Source organism: Engraulis encrasicolus, chromosome 14, assembly GCF_034702125.1.
Source record: "Engraulis encrasicolus isolate BLACKSEA-1 chromosome 14, IST_EnEncr_1.0, whole genome shotgun sequence".
Classification (NCBI taxonomy): domain Eukaryota; kingdom Metazoa; phylum Chordata; class Actinopteri; order Clupeiformes; family Engraulidae; genus Engraulis; species Engraulis encrasicolus.
In genome coordinates, this window is record NC_085870.1 from 9404148 (window position 1) to 9426008 (window position 21861).

General features: G+C 46.5%; 1 protein-coding gene across 1 annotated transcript in view; it reads left to right on the forward strand.

Moving 5' to 3' along the window:
- LOC134462051 (R3H domain-containing protein 2) overlaps positions 1 to 21861 on the forward strand; it is a 95552-nt gene that overhangs the window by 29428 nt on the left and 44263 nt on the right. Inside the window, exons 2-7 of the mRNA XM_063214898.1 lie at positions 12263 to 12575; positions 14592 to 14860; positions 17104 to 17145; positions 18240 to 18329; positions 20297 to 20420; positions 21657 to 21735. Of these exons, the coding sequence (XP_063070968.1) occupies positions 14660 to 14860; positions 17104 to 17145; positions 18240 to 18329; positions 20297 to 20420; positions 21657 to 21735 (536 nt within the window). The 5' untranslated portion in view covers positions 12263 to 12575; positions 14592 to 14659. The remainder of the gene's footprint in view (positions 1 to 12262; positions 12576 to 14591; positions 14861 to 17103; positions 17146 to 18239; positions 18330 to 20296; positions 20421 to 21656; positions 21736 to 21861) is intronic.

A 21861-nucleotide genomic window follows, 5' to 3' on the forward strand; every position in this document is an offset into this window, starting at 1 on the left:
GGAGTGCTGTGTCACAATGACAATGGGAGTTGGAGTTTCCCAGTTGGGCTTTCAAGCTTTCACGCTTTCATTTGTGCTCCGGGTGTTTTCGAAAGGTCTTCTGTGCTGGACCTTGAAAGGAGCCATCGCCAATCAGTGGCTCCTATTGTACCTCACTGTTGCCTTTGAAATTTGATTAATTGGAGCCAATTCTTTCTCTGCACTTTATCCCATTTGGACTAGTGAATCACATTGAAGTACACACACTAGTCCGTAGCAGTGGGCTGCCTGCTGAGCGGCGCCCGGGGAGCAGTGTGGGGGTTAGGTGCCTTGCTCAAGGGCACTTCAGCCGTGGTCCGGTCGGGCACTGAACCGGGAACCCTTGGGTTGCCATCCCAGTGCTCTAACCACTGAGCCACGACTGCCCCCACAGAGAACTGCTATGGGCCCTTTCCAGGTGACGTCGGACACCTTCGATTCAATGCATTCAAATTGAATGTTAGTAGCCTCTGGTGGCATAGACGTAAACTTGGAAACCATTTTCATTTTGCATCCATGAGCAAGACTTATTCAAAAAAGGACAGGGCATACAGACAACGTAACAGGACTATACATAAGTGCCATGCGTCCAAAGACTTCAGTTGTGGCAACTTGACTTGTTATTGCAGCTTAAAGGGATTGTCAGGCATTGTGAATGCCACGTACTGCATAGCCTTACCATCCCATTTGCAGGAAGACAATCTTACTTGTGCATCAGGAGACCCATTACGTGTTTAGGCTTACCCATCCAAGTTGATTAGCCTGTCTATGGCTTTTTATGAGGCAATAAAAACATGCCTCCAAGCCTCCAGTGTCCATCTTCTGAATCTGACTTGCATTAAGCATAAAGCTCTGTGTTTGTTTTATTCAATCACGACTAGTGCAGGAGCTGTTCTGCAGTTTTATCTTCAATGGGTTATCTGTTTTTATATATGATCCAGACCTATGCAGGCTGGACTGGAGCAGGCTTCCATAAACTTTCGTGCTGCTGCTCAGCACATCCGTGTCAGTGGCTGTAAGAAAATGGCAACTGTTGTGTCCATTTCCCTCCGTGCACCACATAGTAATGGTGGGGTGGCGTCCGCGCCAATGTCTTATCCTGAGCGTTTCGCTCGGTGCGTAATTCCAAGAGCAGTATAATGAAAAGGAAGAAAGGAGTCGCACACTGGTGGTGAATGCAAAATCAAAAACTGTATTAAACAAAGCTGAAAAAAGTAAATTATACCGACAGACAAGGGGCAAACGTTTCGGGTCTGGGAACACTGATGATGGGCTAGACCCGATGGGAACACTGATGATGGGCTAGACCCGAAACGTTTGTCCCTTGTCTGACGGTTTTATTTACTTTTTTCAGCTTTGTTTAATACAGTTTTTGATTTTGCATTCAGCTCCGTACACCACTGCAGGCCTGGCGATCACCACCAGGATTGGTATGTTGGAGTGGGCTGGGCTAGAGGCCGACCAATGGTACTTCACAGCCCCATCTGAACCTGCACGGAGTGATCCATTTCCAGGATGGCATGAGGATGTGGAATGACCAGTGCACTGGAAAAGTGAAGTGTTATCAAGCTTATTTTTTTCTGAGAATTATGATAGAACTAGATCTTAAATTATTTAGACTTGCTTGTAAGACATTTGTCCATGAGGCAAGTAATTTTTTCTTGGTCAGATTTTTTACCGATTACAATTTGCTTTGAATTAGTAAAACAAGTCTGACCATGGGCAAATGTCTTAAAACAAGTTCAAATAGTCTAGCAGTTCTATCTTCTTGTTCAAAAGTGCAGATTTTTACCCAAATTAAGATTGATTAGATGCTTTTTACTTGAAAATTAGAAAAATAACCTTGCTAAAATGTCATGTTTTGCCAGAGTGCTCTGCCATGCTTGGCCATAAGGGTTGCTTGCTATGCCCACTGCACAGTAGCCCGCAGTAGGCTCCGCACTAATGAAATGGCACCGTTTGAAAGCGTGGCATCTGTTTTCTTTATGCTCTAGCAGTCGTTGCCCTGTCTGGGATTCTTGCCCTGTGCTGGGTGGGCCACTAGCGACTGCACTGCTCACACTTGCCACCACTACCCCTCTCATGCCCTCCAGGAATCTCCATCTCTTAAACCAGTGTTTCTCAAAGTGGGGCGCAAGCCCCCCTGGGGTGGTGCGGAGGCATCGCAGGGGGGGCATGTGACATCTGACTTTGGGGTTTTTTCCCCCAAGGAAATTATTTCCTGTCTTGTCTCCAATAAGTAATACATTTTAAGCCCTCACCAACATTATATTACAAATTGTCATGAATTTGAATAGCATAGGAAATGAACACACGTCACCAATCACCTTTCCTTTGATTCAGCGCAGCGATTACAGCGAGTACTGCTGTTGCTTGGGAGAAGTTTGAGAACCACTGTCTTAAACAATGCCACGCAGCCCCAACCCAGCCGTCCACCCGCAGCACCTAGGGTCAGCGGCGGCCTCGAAGCGGGTCTCGACTGGTAACCGGAGACAATAGCCAGGCCCCATGAATCATCTGCTGGCCCTGTCGTCAGACTGGGGAAAATAGCCCTCCACTGGCACTGAGGCGACGCGGGAGAGGGACAGTGGGGCAAAAGTGTAGTGTGCGAACTGCGAAGAGGCTGCCTGTTACGTGAGTAGAGAGGGGGAAAGGCTTAGCCCGGCTCTTCAGCTGGGGGGGGAACCGTTATTAGAAGCCTCAGTGTCGGGAACACGCATGCCTTTTCGAATGTGGCTTAGACTGACTCGTCCTCGGGAAATGTGGTTTACGATGTGGAGCACGGAGGAAAGGGAGAGCTACAGGGCTCCTGTGGGCACCAGGCGTTCAGATGTTACTGTAACTGTTCAGTTTCTCTTTGCTTGCTCCCTCCCTGCTCTGTCCATATATTTATCTCTCTCTCTCTCTCTCTCTCTCTCTCTCTCTCTCTCTTTCTCTTTCTTTCTCTCTTTCTTTCTTTCTTTCTTTCTTTCTCTCTTTCTTTCTTTCTCTTTCTTTCTTTCTTTCTCTTTCTTTCTTTCTTTCTCTTTCTTTCTTTCTTTCTCTCTCTCTCTCTCTCTCTCTCTCTCTCTCTCTCTCTCTCTCTCTCTCTCTCTCTCTCTCTCTCTCTCTCTCTCTCTCTCTCTCTCTCTCTCTCTCTCTCTCTCTCCATCCCCGCTCCCCTTCCTGTTTGCCTGAGTTCCTGGGTTCTCGCCTCCTGCGTTCTCTGTATTTATTTTTAATATCACCCTTCTCTCTCTCTCTCTGCCCTTTTCTCTTCCCCCACTCCCGCTCTCGCACCATGCAAATGGCAGCAGCTGAGAATGACGAGGTGGTTTCCTTGGCAACACTCTATGCCTGTGAAAAAGAAAGGAAAGAGCAGATTGAGGGTGAAGGAGGGAAGTTGTTAGAGAACTGTGTATGTGTGGTGGTGGTGGTGGTGGTGGTAGGGAGACGGGACTCGTTTCAATTCATTCATGAGGGGTCCTTCCTGCTATCTCTGTTGTCGCTCTCTCTTCCCCGTATCATTGAGGTTTGAACACTCCACTGCAGTCTCTGTCAGTATGTCTGCCTGTCTGTCTGTCTGACTGTGTCTGTCCCTGAGTCCCTGAATGGTCTCCTCTTCTGATGAAATACCTGAATGAGTCACAGGTGTGTGTGCTTTTGTGTGTGTGTGTGTGTGTGTGTGTATACCAGATATGCGTGTAGTTGTGATATCCATATAGTTGTGTATGCATACATGTGCAGTTAGAAGCCTTCTTGGTGACGAATATGTCTGTGTGTTCTTTGGGCTAGGTGTGTGTGTGCGTGCGTGCGTGCGTGTGTGCGTGTGTGCGTGTGTGCGTGTGTGCGTGCGTGCGTGCGTGCGTGCGTGTGTGCGTGCGTGCGTGCGTGCGTGCGTGCGTGCGTGCGTGCGTGTGTTGGGGGGAAGTGACAGGCGGTGATGCAGTGCGGAGCTGATGGCGACCTCTCTCTCTCTCTCTCTCTCTCTCTCTGTCTCTGTCTCTGTCTCTGTCTCTGTCTCTCTCCTCTCTCTCTCTCTCTCTCTCTCTCTCTCTCTCCCTCCCTGTGGTGTTTCCCACCGTGGGAATCCCAGCGTTCTCCTCCGTGTGCATCTCTTGTCGTCCTCTACGTACGTCTCTCCTCCGATCCTCTCCATCCATCCATCTGGTTTATTTGTTTGGGTCTCCATTTCTCCCTCCAGCGCTTCATATCCCTCTCTCTTTATTTTTCCACCTCCATACCTCTATCTCTGTCGTTTTCTCTCTGCCTCCTTTCATCGCTTTCATCGCTCACTCGTCCTCTCATTCGCTAGCGCCTATTTTTTCCCTTCTCTTCCCACCCCCTCTCCCTCGCTCTGTCGCTCCCTCCCTCCCTCCCTCCCTCCCTCCTCCTCCTCCTCCTCCTCTTTCTGCAGTATGACGTCAGAGGCAGGGAGTCTCCCTCTGCCTGTGCCTGTGTATTATGGCCTGAGCAAACTCTGCTCCCTCTCTCCTCTCCTCTCCTCTCCTCTCCTCTCCTCTCCTCTCCTCTCCCTCCTCTCTCTCCTCTCCTCTCCTCCCCTTTCATCTCCTCCTCCTTCTCTCATCTCTCTTCTCCTCTCCTGCTCCTCCTTTCCTACCCTTTCCTCTCCTCTCCTCTCCTTTCTGGCTCCTCTCCTCTCCTGCTCTTCCGCTCCTCTCATCTCCTCTCCTCTCCTTCTCCTCTCCTCTCCTCTCCTCTCCTCTCCTCTCTCCCTCTCTCCTCTCCTCTCCTCTCCTCTCCTCTCTCTCCTCTCCTCTCCTCTCCTCTCTCCTCCTCTCCTCTCCTCTCCTCTCCTCTCCTCCTCCTCTCCTCTCCTCTCCTCTCCTCTCCTCTCCTCTCCTCTCCTCTCCTCTCCTCCTCTCCTCTCCCTCCCCCTCTCCTCTCCCTCTCTCTCTCCTCTCCTCTCTCTCTATCTCTCCCTCTCCTCTCCTCTCCTCTCCTCTCCTCTCCTCTCCTCTCCTCTCTCCTCTCTCCTCTCTCCTCTCTCCTCTCCTCCTCTCTCCTCTCCTCTCCTCTCCTCTCATCTCCTCTCCTCCTCTCTCCTCTCCTCTCCTCTCCTCTCCTCTCCTCTCACCTCCCCTCCTCTCACCTCCCCTCCTCTCTTCTCCTCTCCTCTCTCCTCCTCTCCTCTCTCCTCTCCTCTGCTCCCTCTCTCCTCTCCTCTCCTCTCCTCTCCTCTGCTCACCTCTTTCCATGCCATCCTGTCCTTACGGCATCATGTGCTTCTCTCTGTCTCATCCATTCTTCTTTCCTAAGGCCCCTTTTTGTCACATTTGTTGTTTTATGTGTAGCTTACAGGAGTGTCAGTGTTATCTCTAGCTGTTCGAGGGTGCTTGATATCTGAGTAGGTAGGTGCAAGGGGTTATTTTGGTAACACTTTATTTCAGGGATACATCTATTAGCACTAATACATACAATGTTAATGTCTGCATAAGTAACTTGTAAGGCATGTGCTAAGCAAACGCTAAGGCCTACTAGGTCCTTACTAAGGTTAAATTGGTAATAAATCCCTTATTGTGCATGAACAAGACATTTGCGAATACATGTCTAACAAATGTTTCATTTTGCTTTGTACATGCCTTAAAAGTTACTTATACAGGCACATTGTATGTATTAGTGCTAATAGATGTATTCCCTAAAATAAAGTGTTACCGTTCTTTTTTCCCTATGCCATCTCTTTCCATCATGACCTTCTCCTCGCCCCAAGCCTGGCTTCTCTCTCTCCCTCTCTCTCTCTCTCTCTCTCTCGTCCATACTTCAGTCCCAAGGCATATTTTATCCAATTTTTTGTTGAGTGAGGTTGTAACTCAGGGTTCCCCCTCACAACACTTTTCAGTTAAGGCACGGCAGTCACCTTGACAACAAACGCCTACCGTACCACCTTCACTAGATCCCCTGACAAGATGAAGATGTTGTAATGTGAATTTCAGGTGCTTCTATTTAAATATGAAATTCTTTTTTTTTGCAGGTTTTCATGTCATATTTCTTATGAAACTGCTACACGTTGTCCTTCCAATGATGACAGTCATGTGTCTCTGATATGCTCCCTACAGCCTTGACTAGCAAATGGTCTATGTCATGGGGTTTCCAAACTTTTTTCCCTGCGCACCCCCTTGTACATTTCAATGTGGTTCACGCACCCCCTGAGCAAATATTTTGGTGTGCTGATGGCCGCGCAAGTATGGATTCTCTGCTCATTCACTGCATGGACCCTTCCAGCATACAATGCACCATACAATTAAAAACTACTTAATGTTCATTAATACTGTTTATTATATGGTTGTGACGTCATCTGTCGAATGCTCCATTCATTTCAACGGGGCTCCCCAACGTTCGGACGTCTGTTATGTAAGGGTTAACGTTCGGCGAGAAGGTCGCTACCGTGGAATAGCAGCACGACAGAGAGAATCTTTAGACCCCGACGCGGAGCGGAGGGGTCTTGTTCTCTCTGAAGTGCTGCTATTCCACAAAGCGACCGACTCGCCGAAAGTTAACCCGCTTATTATATGGATATACTTAAATGATTCACACATGGCAGGGACATTTCTTTAGGCCTATTTAATGTGAAGTCTGGGCTATTCTAGTTTTTAATGTCAAAGGATTGTCGCGGCGCAAAAACAGTGCCGTTGTGGAACACCGCTAACAGCTAGGTAGCCAGGACAACAGGTGTTGTCTATCACAGCAGCTGATTAGAGTCTTGTTGAAAAGTCGCTTTAGCAGTGAAAAGTCTTGTTGCCATTGACAGCGGTCTGTTATAGACCAACCCGTCCGTTATCGAAAAATAACAGACGTGCGAACGTTGGGGAGCCCCGTTGAAATGAATGGAGCATTCGACAGATGACGTCACAACCATATAATAATTTTCGATAACGGACGGGTTGGTCTATAACAGACCGCTGTCAATGGCAACAAGACTTTTCACTGCTAAAGCGACTTTTCAACAAGACTCTAATCAGCTGCTGTGATAGACAGCACCCGCTGTCCTGGCTACCGCTGTCAATGGCAACAAGACGTTCACTGCTAAAGCCACTGGCTTGTATAGGCCTACAAGTCAGTGGCTAAAGCGAATGTTTCTTATCACTCCGCAGGGGGTCCGGTCTTTTGTCACTCTAATCAGCTGCTGTGATAGACAACACCTGTTGTCCTGGCTAGCCTATCTAGCTGTTGCCTAGCGGTGTTCCACAACGGCACTGTTTTGTTTTGCGCAGCAACAATCTTAACATTAAATAGGTCTAAAGAAATGGCCCCGCATGTGTGAATCATTTAAGTATATCCATATAATAAGCGGGTTAACTTTCGGCGAGTCGGTCGCTTTGTGGAATAGCAGCACTTCAGAGAGAACAAGACCCCTCCGCTCCGCGTCGGGGTCTAAAGATTCTCTCTGTCGTGCTGCTATTCCACGGTAGCGACCTTCTCGCCGAACGTTAACCCTTACATAACAGACGTCCGAACGTTGGGGAGCCCCGTTGAAATGAATGGAGCATTCGACAGATGACGTCACAACCATATAATAACCAGTATTAATGAACATTAAGTAGTTTTTAATTGTATGGTTCATTATATGCTGGAAGGGTCCATGCAGTGAATGAGCAGAGAATCCATACTTGCGCGGCCATCAGCACACCAAAATATTTGCTAAAGATTCTCTCTGTCGTGCTGCTATTCCACGGTAGCGACCTTCTCGCCGAACGTTAACCCTTACATAAAAACTACCATATCCGCCATTGCTCTATTCAGCTCGCGCACCCCCTTAAGGCAGGCCGCGCACCCCAGTTTGGGAAAGCCTGGTCTGTGAGAAACACTTCATAAAAGTGTCAATGCCATCTCTAGCTGGTGCTGGTTGAGGGTGTTTTTGTGTGTCTAGATGCAAGGGGTTCATCACCTTTTTTTCCCTTCCTTTTTCTCCCTTGCTGGGATGATGCCAGTGTCAGCCGGGCAGTGTGTGAGACAGATGGATGGGTTACTCAGTTCTGCCTCCCTCTGTGAGCGCGCGCGCACACACACACACACACACACACACACACACACACACACACACACACACACACACACACACACCGTACACACGCTTATGCAACCCTGATACACAACACATTACATACCCTTGTCACCAACGCAGGCAGGTACACAACTTGCATACTTCAGCAAAACACATTCACTCGTGCTGTACACACACACACACACACACACACACACACACACACACACACACACACACACACACACACACACACACACACACACACACACACACACACACACACACACACACACACACACCCACACTAATGCTGTACACACACACACCCACACCCACACACACCCTTGTACACACTTGACGCGTGCACATGCATGCACACACACACACACACACACACACACACACACACACACACACACACACACACTCATGCTCACACACACACACACACACACACACGCACACGCACACGCACACGCACACGCACACGCACACACACACACACACTTCCATGCTGCTCTTGTTATCTTGGCATCAAAAAAGCCCAGGCTGTCTCCCTCACAGACATCATATATGAAGACTAGATACGTCATCGCGTATTTCAAGCACGTCCGCACAGGTCGGCCATATTAGAGCAGCCTAAACTCTCCACAGACCCTCCGTTACACCTGAAGTAAACTGAAGAGTTGAAACGTTGGGATACTTAAAAATGTATTCTGTTGCTTCGCTGAAATATTGACACGTGTTTATAAATGGTAGGGCTCCTTAAAACTTAAGTGTAGACTGGGGTAAAACGCCCAGGAGAGTAATAGACCTATGCTTCCCACTTAACCTATTTGTCCAAACATTTAGATAGACCTACAGCAAAAACACATTTTAACCATTGCTGTGCATTACGTTGACGGCATGGATATATTCATTGCACCAAATTAAAGACGACAGAGATGACGTACTGGAAGAGAGATGTACAGCGCAACAGGTTCATTCTATCTGGATGGCTTTAGCGTCACGACTCATTTTGAACACAAGGTGGAGCTGTCGAAACCAAAGCATATACTACAAGTGAACGTTTATTTGTTATTTTACTGAAAATATAAAAGATTACGTTGTGCATTTGTTTATGGGGTCTATTTAATTACATGAATAAGCCTACTGAACTATATTATACATGATTTTAGACCTATGCACATAATAATATAATGCAATATAATATAATAATATTGTGAATATTCATCACTATGCAGTATCAACATATACTTTCGTTTGGATTTTTTTATACTGTATAAAAAAACAGCCCTTTCGAAAATCGATATAAATTTGAGGGAATTATAGCCATCTGAAGAGTATACAACACCCAAAACTCACTGCAACTGGTTGAGCCAGAAGGCTGCTTTAACATGGCCGCCATGCGCGGACGTTCGGCTTGCATGACGGGAACGCGGACGACGCATCTAGTCTTCATATATGATGTCTGTGGTCTCCCTGATACCCTCTCGGTGGTTGTGATGACCTAGAGTATGGAGCGGTGGCTGATGAAGACCTGAAGTTAGATGGCTGAAATGTCCTCCATGAAATAAGCAGCAGCAGTGTCAGTGTATACTTAAAGTGATATTGTCCCATTTTTGGAAATAACCTTATTTTACACCTCCCCTTGAGTTAAATAATAGGGTTTTACCTTTCTCCTGTACTTCCAACCATTTCCTAGTTATGGTAGTGCACATTGTACCTCCAAGCTAACAGTTAACATTGAGTCCTATGAGACCAGTTAGCCGCGAGCTGGTCTCATACAGTAGGACTCAATGTTAACTGCTAGCATGGAGGTAAAATTTGCACTGCCATAGCCAGAGAACGGTTGAAAGTACAGGAGAACGAAAAAACCCTATTACTTCTCAAGGGGAGGTGTAAAATAAGCTTATTTCCAAAAATGGGACAGTATCACTTCAAGTCTTTTTTAACTTTTTTATTTCATCCAATGTGATTTGCATACAAGACTTTACTACTTCACTCTACACCTGTACTGATTTGGATGCACACTCTCCAGTACAATAGCATGGGCCACTGGCAGTGATGGTAGGCTATAATGTTGGCTTTTGGTCCTGATGGTAGTGTGGACAACAAGCTGTGATGGGTAACGACTAGGGGTGTAAATCACAGCCTTCATGACGATACGATACGGTATGGATTTCTTTTATCTTTTATCGATTTTTCGATACTTAAGAATTCCCTACGATACGATACGATGCGGTTCGGTTTGATTCGATTTTTTCCAATTACTTTTCCACTACTATTGTGTTCTGGAGCTAGGGTATTGCACAGGGGCCAGCGATTCGATTATTTTCGATTCTTAAGAATGCCCCACGATACGTTGCGATTCGATTAAATCGCCGGCCGATACTTCCGATACATCGATACATTCCGATTTTCTTTACATCCCTAGTAACGGCAGCTATAGTTGTATAATCTATACTGATTGTAAAGTGTGGTGGTCCAGTGGCTGTGATAGTGTATTGTGGATTGGTGACCCATATCGTGTATAGTGTGAACGGGCAGCTATGATGCTGTTGCTAAGTGTGGACTGGTGACTCTGACCGTATACAATTCAGATATGTGGACCAGTTACTGTGATGCTCATGCTATACAGTGCCTGTGGGATGGTGTACTTCAGTGTAAACAAAACTAGATTGCAGACGGTGCCAGATCACGGCTGTGCAATAATTGAGGACACTAGTATGCACGGTGCAGAATCGTCTTCTAAAAACTTAGTTCAGCTTTTTTCATTTAGGACCGCACCCTTGCAATTTAATTGAACAAGAGTGAAGCCTGCTTTCAACATTAAAATAAATACAGCTGTGTGTTTACATGGACCAATGGCTATGATGCTATAGTGTGTGGACGGATGACCATGCTGGTATACTCATGAACGGCGTGACTTTTTTTCCATGTGCGTTATGCCCATTTGTGGGGGAAAACAACCCATGCAAGTCAATTGGTGATGTTGGGGTTTTATAAACGAAAGATACGGACCTGTAGACTAGCGTTGTTCACGTGCAACATGCCGAAAACGTGTTGTTTTGCCGGCTGTTCAAATAATATAGCCAACCAGCCGTGGCTGAAGCATGGACTGTGTTCATTTAGACAAGCCGATGTAGCATGTAAGTTGATGAGACATTCGGTTTGTTTTCACCCATAAAGGGGCGTAATGCACATTTACGAGCAAAGTACCCGGATGGCCGTTCATGAGTATACAATAGTGTGTCTGTGATGCTGTAGTGTGCACTGATGGGTGTCCTGGTGTACTACAGTGTTGGCCAGTGTTGTGATGCTCCAGTATACTACCCTACAAAAGGCACAGTGAAATAAGTATCTTACTTCAATATTGAAACTGAGGAAAAAATGATCTTCAAAGTATTGGTATTAGGTTGGATTTGGCAAAATATGTAGTTACTGCATTTTTGCCTATGTAAAGGGGTCAAAGACGTGCAAAATGGCATTGTCACTCAGTGTAACGGATGCCTTCCGCTGACTGTAACTGTAAAAAGCACGACACTTATTTATTTATTGTCACAGGGAATTCATGAAAGCCTCGGCTGTCATCCATTCACTTGATTGTGATTTAAAAATCATGTTTTTTTGCAGTTACAGTTGGTGGAAGGTGTCTAAAACTGAATGACAAAGACGTCTTTGACCCAAAGTCAGTATACACTGATGGCTGTGATGGTGGCAGCAGTAGCTGTGGCAGTGGCAGCGGTGACTCAGTGAGGATGTGTCTAATTGGCAGGTTGGTGGCAGGCCGGAGCTGCTGCTGCCGCCGGAGCCGGAGCCTCTGTTCTCAGCACCATTAGGAGCCTTCCGGTCGGCTCAGCCGTGCCGCTGCGCCAAATTGCACCCGTGATTAAGGAGCACTTTCGCTCCTCCACTTTAATGTGCTTTTCTTTTACAGGCAGGATGTGACCCCTGCGGGAACTGTTTCATACAGTTGCGTTCTTCGTACCATTCGTAAGAAAGTCGGAAAAATCTACTCGTTGTAATTAGTGGTGACTGCCATTTCCGAAAGCTGACGCACATACGGATATGGGTCAGATACCTGGCCTGTTGCCAGGAGTTAGATTATCATTTTGTTCCCTTTTGTTCACATTTTGTGCTTTAAATGTGTCTTTCACACCTGGCTCCAGTTTGATGTTTGACTGGTAAAGTCGTGCGTCAACGCTAGGCTGTATTACTAATGTCTTTCTCTTTTCCCTTTCTTTCTTTCTTTTACAGATCTTGCGTGTGTGTTTTCACTGAGTGTGTGTGAGTGTGTGTGTGTGTGTGTGGTTGGTGTGTTTGGCCTTGGTCCCAAGATGCGCCAACGGCAGCAGCAGTAGCAGTCTTGGGGCAGTTCCAGTGAGTCTAGTGGATTCATCCCAACCCCCCTCCCCCCACCCACCCTGCCCTCTCTCGTCATGGAAGGCCTATGCCCTGCGCCCGGGCCCCCGTGCCCTCTATAGGAGCCCACCTCTCTCATCCCCTGGCACATCACCGGCCACTGGCACCGCACCGCACCTCACCTTCGCCCACACTTCAGCAACCTCCGGTAGGCACTACACTATATCCCCAACCACCCATAGGGAAAAGATATCTTACACAATCGCTACGCTTACATGACTACGTTTTCACTTTGATCTTTCATTTAATTCCGATTAAGAGGTGTTTACATTACTTTTTCAAAGCGGAATTAAGCTTTATTCAGTTAATTCGCAATTAAATGTCTCATGTAAATATGGACTATACTTACATTAACACTTACATGGAACATATTATAAAAAGGTCCATTCCTAATTTTCCTCAAAGATAAGGCACACATGTGCTTGAAATGTAGTGGCCCATTTCTTGAAATGTATACAGCCATGCAAGTTTTTCAATGTATCTTCTTACTGTGGGCACCTCCATCACACTTTGTGTTCCAGAATTTTCAAGTTGTGGGCCTCTTCTAAAATTCAGGCATGTTCCACATGGTAGTACCTACACCTGTGCAGCAAAGGCAAAGGTTTTGAAACACTCTGACATGAATCTATTAGCTGTCAAGGTTCATGATTTGAATAATCGCCAGTCGCATCGATTGGGAATCCCCAGTTTTACCGGAGTGACGCATCGTCTCTCCTCCAAATCCATGCTACTTGCGAATGTTAAGCACACGATTTGAGTTATTGCCTCATCTACATGGCTGAGGAGCTGTGTCTGAGTGGTTAAATAAAAGGATAAATTAGAGTCATGGTGAGACTGGCAATTCCTTAAGGTAGGGTTTTCCTGCCTTCAACGGTAGTCTTCTGCTACCGTAGTCTTCCGAATTCGATTTTGGCAATATCTAAAATCCTCTGTTCGCTTACTATTTTGAGCTCTGTGCACCTGTGCAACTGACAGGACACGGCACTTCAGTCTACATAAAAATCAGTCAAGGTTTAGGGGTGGTTTACTTTGTATGGATCACGTGTTGATGATCATATTGATTCCTTGAATAAATTGGGTATGAAATGCATTTTTTGTACTACTTAGCCTAGTTTTCCCCAGTCTCACCAGGCTGTGTAACATTTGCTTCCCCCCCATCCGATTTTTATGCCTCTACAGACAGTTTGGTAACACTTTATTTTAGGGATACATCTATTAGCACTAATACATACAATGTGCCTGTATAAGTAACTTGTAAGGCATGTACAAAGCAAAATCAAACATTTGTTAGGCATGTATTCGCAAATGTCTTGCACAATAAGGGATTTATTACCAATTTAACCTTAGTAAGGACCTAGTAGGCCTTAGAGTTTGCTTAGTACATGCCTTACAAGTTAATTATGCAGGCATTAACATTGTATGTATTAGTGCTAATAGATGTGTCCCTAAAATAAAGTGTTACCGACAGTTTTAGTGTCTCCCTTATGGCCACTGCTTTTTCACATGGACACAGTTCATGGTTTCAGTCTAGTACACACGCTACGCGGTGAGTGGGAGCTGTGAATTAAGACCTCGGCCCACGAGGCGCAGAGTTGATGCATTTTCTCTGAAATGCATACAGCAACTGTTGTCAAGGCAGCATACAGTATCTCATGTCGTGCTGCCTGTTTTTTTTTTTTTTCTCTCTCGTTTATGTGTGTGTTTTTCTCATATTCTCACTTTCGTCATTTGCGTCAATCTTTAATAGCCAATATATTTGACAGCACCCTGTTTCCAGTGTTTTACAACACCTCTATAATTTTAAGGCAGTACTTTTCACATGATCTCTTCATCATGTAATCTAAATCGATGGTAATCTAATCTAGGGTTGGGCGATATGATATTAAATCGTGAATCGTGAAATTGAGTATAAGATTGTCTTGAGTCTGCCAAAGTGATGAAGTCTTATAGATCGCCATGCAGTGAGGATGTTTACAATCAGTATCGGAGTGACGTACTGCACTTTGGTCAGACCTGTACAGTATTACTTTATTACTTAGTAAATATTCAAGATCAAGTTTGGTAATGTGCAGCAGAGTTGCGATGCCTACTCAGGCAACAGCACTCTGCCTTTTTTATCTAATCCACCTGATGTTTCCTCCCCAACGATGACGACCCCCTTTAGATTCCTGAGGGGTCTTTGGTGGCCCGCAATTGGTCTTCCCGCCTCCTCCTCTCCTCTCCCCGGGGAAGATGTCTCTGAGCGTGGGGCCGGACATCCAGCAGGAGGGGGAGAGCGGTCAGCAGCTGGCTGACACGGGGGCCAGCACCAAGTGCAAAGTCACCGTCCAGCCCCCCCAGCAGAGCATGGAGGGCAGCGGAGGAGGAGGAGGAGGAGGAGGAGGAGGAGGAGATGCCCCCGAATCCGAGGAGAGCCTCCAGCAGGATTCCCAGGTGGGTTTACGTTGAGTTTATTTTATTTTACATTACGCTTTGCTCTTCTTTATTTTATTCTTTCCTTTCTTTTTTTGTTTGCTTTTTTCTCTTTTATTTGTGTTCCTTCTCCGTTTTTGATTCGAGTTCTTTAAAAAGTGATTTTGTCTTTTCTTTTTTCCTCGTTTTGTTTTTCCTTTTTTGCACTTTTTTGTTACCTCTTTCTTTTTGTTGTCATCCTCCTCCTTTCCTTCGTACCTCTTTGTTAACCTCCAACAGTAAGCTTACTCACCTCTCCCACTCAGAGCAAACATCATAAAACCAACATGGTGACACTGACGATGTTGATTCTGCTCGGATTACAGCGCGCGTGCGTGAGTGCGTGCGTGCACATGTGTGTGTGTGTTGTAGGCAGCAGCACTTCCAGGAAAATATTTTGGTCTCTCTTGCACCTGCCACGACACATCCATTAGTAATATTAGTAAGTGGTTTGCTTCTCAGGAGCTGATATCGGGAGTGATCTACACCCTCCTCTGCTAACTTGTAGAAGTGCCATCAGAGAGAGTAGAGAGAGAGAGAGGTTCCATTGGCCCATTGTTTCTGGGTTCTATTATTGCAAGGGGGAGGGGGGGAAATCCCCCTTTAGGCAGACCTAGGCAGACCTAAGGACTGTTCTATTCAATGCTAGGAGTATTATGACACGCCCCTTTAGGCAGACCGGAACCTGGTCATGTTAGGTGCCCATAGCAACCTATTACAATGGCATATCTCTATATACTTAAAGAATCTCTGGTGCCACAGGTTCATTAGGAGACTCCCTACGACAGATGCAGAGAGAGACAGAGATGCAACGACACCTCATTCAATATGGGCTCTCTGCATTTGAATGACTGTGTGGAACAGTCTTAAACTTAAGCATGCCCTTGAGCCAATATGGAGGGAAATTGTTCCCTCTTGCTGCTTTGACACCTTGCCTGCAGTACTGGAAAAGTTTGTTAAATGTTTAATGCTGCTCTCCTAGACAACTTCAGGTGATTTACCTCAGTTACCTGTGCGACATAATCTATCAAATGACCCCTCTTTGTGGCTTCCGACCCTTGTGAAATATTTGTCTATACTCGTTACCATCAGAATCAAGACCATGCTTGTTAAAACATGGCCAATACCACACTGACCACAGAAACACACACACACACACACACACACACACACACACACACACACACACACACACACACACACACACACACACACACACACACACACACACACACACACACACACACACACACACGCACACGGCCTAATCTATTGCTCTAACCTCATTGGAGAGGGGCCAGAGTGAAGACTGTGGGCAGTCTATGGATGCAAGCTTACACGCCGCCGGAAGGATCCAGGAAACGTCAAAAAGACACACACACACACACACACACACACACACACACACACACACACACACACACACACACATACACACACACACTGCCGGAAGGATCCAGGAAACGTCAAAACCACTCTCTCTCTCTCTCTCTCTCTCTCTCTCTCTGTAGTCTACAGTAGCTCTCAGGCAGCCATTTGTCAACATGCCGGCTGCCCTGGCCCGTTTTAATGCCTGGCTGGCACAGAGCCAGACTGGGTATTCCTCCTTTATGAGCTATAGAGTCTGTACCCCCCACCACCCCCTCCACCCCGTCCCGACTGCTTCTGCCGTTACATTGTGGTGAGAGATGGCGCCAATACTTCAAATGCCACGCTGGTGGCAGCGACAGAAATCGGGACAGTTTTCTCCTCTTTTTAAATTAGATTTATCCCCCCACCCACCCCGCCCCCCGCACTGACAGACATACACTGGACTGAAGATTTTAAAGAGGTGTTGGTAGAGATGTTTCTTTTTAGGCCTCTTGGCAAGCGGAGACCTCAATGCCCGAGTTAGTTTGGCTTGCCCAAGGCTTTGAATTCTTGGCACGCATGAAGTGCCATCCAGTACCTGAGATGATGCACTGCCCTTCAGTGTCGTCGTCCCCCCCCCCCCCATACTATGAATATATACAGTATAATTTGTGCATATATTATCATAACATTATACACGTTTATATTAACAATAATAACAACTGTATTTTATCCCCCAGTTGAATCCCAGTGTTTCCCCCTCAAAATGTCTCTACTGAGTTGTCCCACATCTCGTCATCATCTTTCACACCTTAATTCTTTCCCCCTCTCTGAAATTCCGTTTTTTTTTTTTTCTTCTCTCAATTATTCTACAGAGGCGGTCACAGAACCACGGCCACACCAGAAAGCGAGCGAAGGTAAGCAGCAGATCTTGTTTGCCTAAGCCAGCCGTGTCATTAGCTTAATCCAAGCCTGAGCTCCACGCTGAGGCCCCACCATCACTGCGCTTAAAGCAGCCTCACTCACCGGAGAACCCCCACCCCCTCCCTCCCCTCTCGGTGTCCATCTCTCTCCCTCTCTCTCTCTCTCTCTCTCTCTCTCTCCACCCCCCCCTCTCTCTCTCTCTCTCTCTCTCTCTCTCTCTCTCTCTCTCTCTCTCTCTCTAGCTCTAGCTTTCGCTCTCTACCCTACCTTTCTCGTTCCCCTTCCATCTCCTGAGTCGCTGCAGGTAAGCAGGCCATAAGCTGTGGCTTTCCCCTCTCCTTGGCACAGCAAGGGACTTTTGGCTGCTTCACGTGTGTGTGTGTGTGTGTGTGTGTGTGTGTGTGTGTGTGTGTGTGTGTGTGTGTGTGTGTGTGTGTGTGTGTGTGTGTGTGTGTGTGTGTGTGTGTGTGTGTGTGTGTGTGTGTGTGTGTGTGTGTGTGTGTGTGTGTGCGTGTGCGTGTGTGTGTGCGTGTGTTTCTCGTTTCTATTGCTCCTAATTGGATGGCCCCATTATCTGTCCTTACTGACTTGCCTTACACTTGTGACTGCTATCGAGTTAGTTGGAGAGCCAAGGCAAGGGAGAGGGGAAGGCTAGAGAGCAAGCCCTCCTCCGGGGGGGGGTGACCTGCTTTCATGTACTGCAGGTCCTCTCGCGCTCTAGTTGGCCATGGCGCCAATTATGTCATTCCTTTATCGAGGCAAGCCCCCCCCCCGCCCTCCTGTCTCCCAGGCCATGCCATGCCGTGAGCTCTCGAACCCCACACATTCATTGTGAATATGACATACTTTATCATGCATTAATGTTTGGTTGGAATATGGCCTGGCTAAAGTACAGTGATTGATAAATTATTGGTTTGAAATTTTTTTTTAATTAAAAATTTGCATTCGATCTTAGAATATATTATGGAGGTAAACTTTTAGCCTTGCCTAATGTAAATTCCTCTGTCTTCTTTCTCTCTCTTTCTCTCTCTCTCTCTCTCTCTCTCTCTCTCTCTCTCTCTCTCTCTCTCCCCCACCCCACCCCCTCTCCAATGCCAAGCTGAAACTGGTGCGGAGTTTGGCAGTGTGTGAGGAGTCCTCAGGTCCATTCCCAATAGATGGACCCCCAGAGAATCAGGTAACACACACTCACCACCGCTGAAGCAGCCCTGCTCAATGAGCCTTTTTCACATAGTGCCAGACACCTTTGATTCAACGCATTTGAGGAGGAAAAAGTAGCATCCGGTGCCGAAGACCCCACTGTTTTCTATGGAAAGTGGTATTCATAGGGTAGAGTATTGTGTCGAGTCCCAACTCATTATCCATATTACTGTTATGCTTCATGAAGGTTAGACCTGTCCACACAGACGGTCTTGCTCTTTGTGGTGACACACGAAATGTGACACAGGAGATGCCTGAAGAAGATCTATGATCGAAACGTTGCTCCTAATAAATTAAGTCTTTTGCAAGCAGTGTGCAGATCCTTTCCCGCTCCTACATGTGACAGTTTTTTGATTTGGCACCTGCTGATGCTTTTTTGCTGGATGTGCGCACTTTCCACTACACTCTGACACACGAAATGTTAACATAGCAAACAATGTCAGCACTCTTCAAAACTGCTTGCCTTTGTGGTCCAACATTTTTCTTCGTTTCCCTTTTTTACTAATCTTTTGGGCCTTTTCTTGCCTTTATTTGACAGGACGGTTTGTGAGGAAGTAATGGGGGAGAGACAGTGGAGGGTCTGGACATGACCATAGGCTGGAATTGAACCCTGTCCCTGGGTCTTCAGCGTAACCGCGCGAATAGACCAGGCGCGATGCGATTCGAGCGACAGAGTGCAGCAGCAAGCGATAAGAGCGATTGAGGAGACTAGAGTATGTCCGTACAGGCAGAAGGCAAAGCATTCAAGCATTCCCATTGGCTATGGTCACTGACCTCTATACAGTCATTGGCTGTCGCGGCTTGTCGCCGAACCGCGTCATAGAAAGTTGAAAAGATTCCAACTTCAAACTGTCGCGCTCGTCGCGCAAATCGCTCTAGTCTCCAGAATCGCTTTTGTCGTGCGACTCAATGCAAAGTCAATTACTTCCGTCGCTCGTCTCGCTCAGATCGCCACTGGTGTATTTCTGCGGTAACAGTCAGTGCCCTAGCTGTTTGAGTCACAGTCGAGACCCTTAATTTATTTCCCACTAGCCGCTGGTGAAATCGTCCGTCACACTCATTAGCCGAGGCCATGGGTGCGTTCCAATATGCGACCTTGCGTCCTTCACTTGTGCTTGTGGCCTCGTACCAGTAAGTAATACGTTGTGATGACATCACTGACAACAGCATTATATTCAATATCTCGCAAAAGCTCAACTGTAAAGTCATTTTCTCATTTGCAAACTGGATGGTGAATGAATAATAGCCCCCCAAAAACGGTTGTGGCTAGGCTGACAGCGGGGAAACTTAATTGTTTTCTCCACGGAGGTGGGGCATCAGCAAAACGTGAGGCCACAAGCACAAGTGGAGGACGCAAGGTCGCATATTGGAATGCACCCCATGAGTGGATCACGAGAGTAATTCCAGATGCAGGTGGTTGCCCTGTTAAACAGCAGTTAGAGTAATATGCCTGCGATAATAAAGGGCACTTTCTCTGCTATTACTGAGCCGTATTATAGTCACTACACTGACCCTCTCCACTGTGCATTAGGCATTGATTGAAAAAAAAAAAACTATAATAAAGTTTATCCCCGAGAGTTTTTCAGCTCTTGTTTTACGAAAACATGTTTGCGTGTTTTTATTTTTGAGAAGGTACTGGTGGCTATATTTACCACATGGACATTAACCGAATACATTAACTGAATGGAGTGTTTGAACATTGGTCAGCCCTACGCATTTAAGTGGCACATATTTTTCCCCTCTGTCATTTCTTTCAGATTGCCTTATTGTGTTTTTGTGAACCACTGTGCACAAATGTGTTGTGTGTAGATGTGTTGACAGAAGCATGACGCACCTTTACCTCTCTCTCTCTCTCTCTCTCTCGCTCTCTCGCTCTCTCGCTCTCTCTCTCTCTCTCTCTCTCTCTCTCTTTCTCTCTCTCACACACACACACACTACACACAGGATATCATTCAGCTGCATATCAGCTGCCCTTCAGACAAAGAGGAGGAGAAGTCCTCCAAAGACGAGTACGAGAATGAGGAGAAGGAAAAGAAGGAGAAGAGCATGCGGAGGAATCTCTCCCGTGGTAACTACCATCTCTCTCTCTCTCCCTCTCCCTCTCCCTCTCTCTCTCTCTCTCTCTCTCTCTCTCTCTCTCTCTCTCTCTCTCTCTCTCTCTCTCTCTCTCTCTCTGACGCTTGTGCACCAGTTTAGTACATACATGAATCTCACCCAGGAGGAATTCTAGTTTTTTTTTTCATTTTCTCGCTCAGTCGCCCCCCCCTCCCTCTCTCTCTCTCTCTCTCTCTCTCTGACGCTTGTGCACCAGTACACTTTTTATTTTTTATCTCACCAATGGTTTTCGTCAGCGCTTAATCATCCCCGGAAAGGTAATGTGCAGCCCCCTGTTATTTGTTTACCCTCAGAAAACGTCAACAGGAAGCTGTCTGTCTGTAGGTTTGAGGTTTGGGGATTAGCTCTGATTGACTGGCAGCAATAAGACTGGGCCAGCAGCACAGCCCTGCCTCAGCCACTCTGACGCACTTTGCACAATCGCACACCAACTTCCATTACCGCCATTACATGGTGCGCTTCAGCCATGCAGTGGCTCAGAATCAAACCCACCACTCTACTCCACCTCCACTCCACTCCACTCTACAGCAGTAGACATTGGAAGGGGATGGCATCAAGAGCGTCAAATAGCATTAAAAGCCAGTCACCTCAGTACAGGCAGTAGTATCGTCTATTTTTACCTGTCCAATTAGGGTGTTTATACAGGTAAAAACGGTTGGTAACACTTTATTTTAGGGATACATCTATTAGCACTAATACATACAAGTCCGATAGCACCCTTATCTTCCACATGCATGCATACACGATTATCAGAAGCAAATGGGGCATTTTGGAAATCTCATGGCGCTGATGCAGAAATACTACCAACTATCAAAGTGCTCATGCAGATTAATGCAGCTGGTAATGGACATCCTTTATTGTGTTTTCCAGTTAGCTTTTTATAACTTGTGTGTAATTAGAGGGTTTGTGTGTCTTGAATGCTTAGGCCAGAAGCCTTGAACAGAGAAGTCATACGACAACAGAGGATACCCCTTTGTCAAATTTGGTGCAGTATGCTGTGGCTATTAGCCTGAATTTTCCAGAGATTGTGTGCTCAGTGTCTGCATACAGTGTCTTTCACTTACACTTCTGCTCCCAGTCTTTGCTGTGTGTGTGTGTGTGTGTGTGTGTGTGAGTGCGAGTGTGTGTACAGTATATCTGTGAATTTAAGTGCTTCATTTTTTTTGGTATAATTCTATCTTCCTTTCAGATTCCAGCCAAGAGTACACTGACTCCACCGGTATTGACGTGCACGAGTTCTTGGTCAACACACTGAAAAACAACCCCAGGTAAGGATACGCCTTGCAGCCACATCGATTTGCCAGACTTTGCACAGACACCACATTGACACAGAATAGCAGGGCCAGGCAGTAGGCAATGGGAGTAGGCTTGCCCTCTCTGCTCCTCTCCCAGGG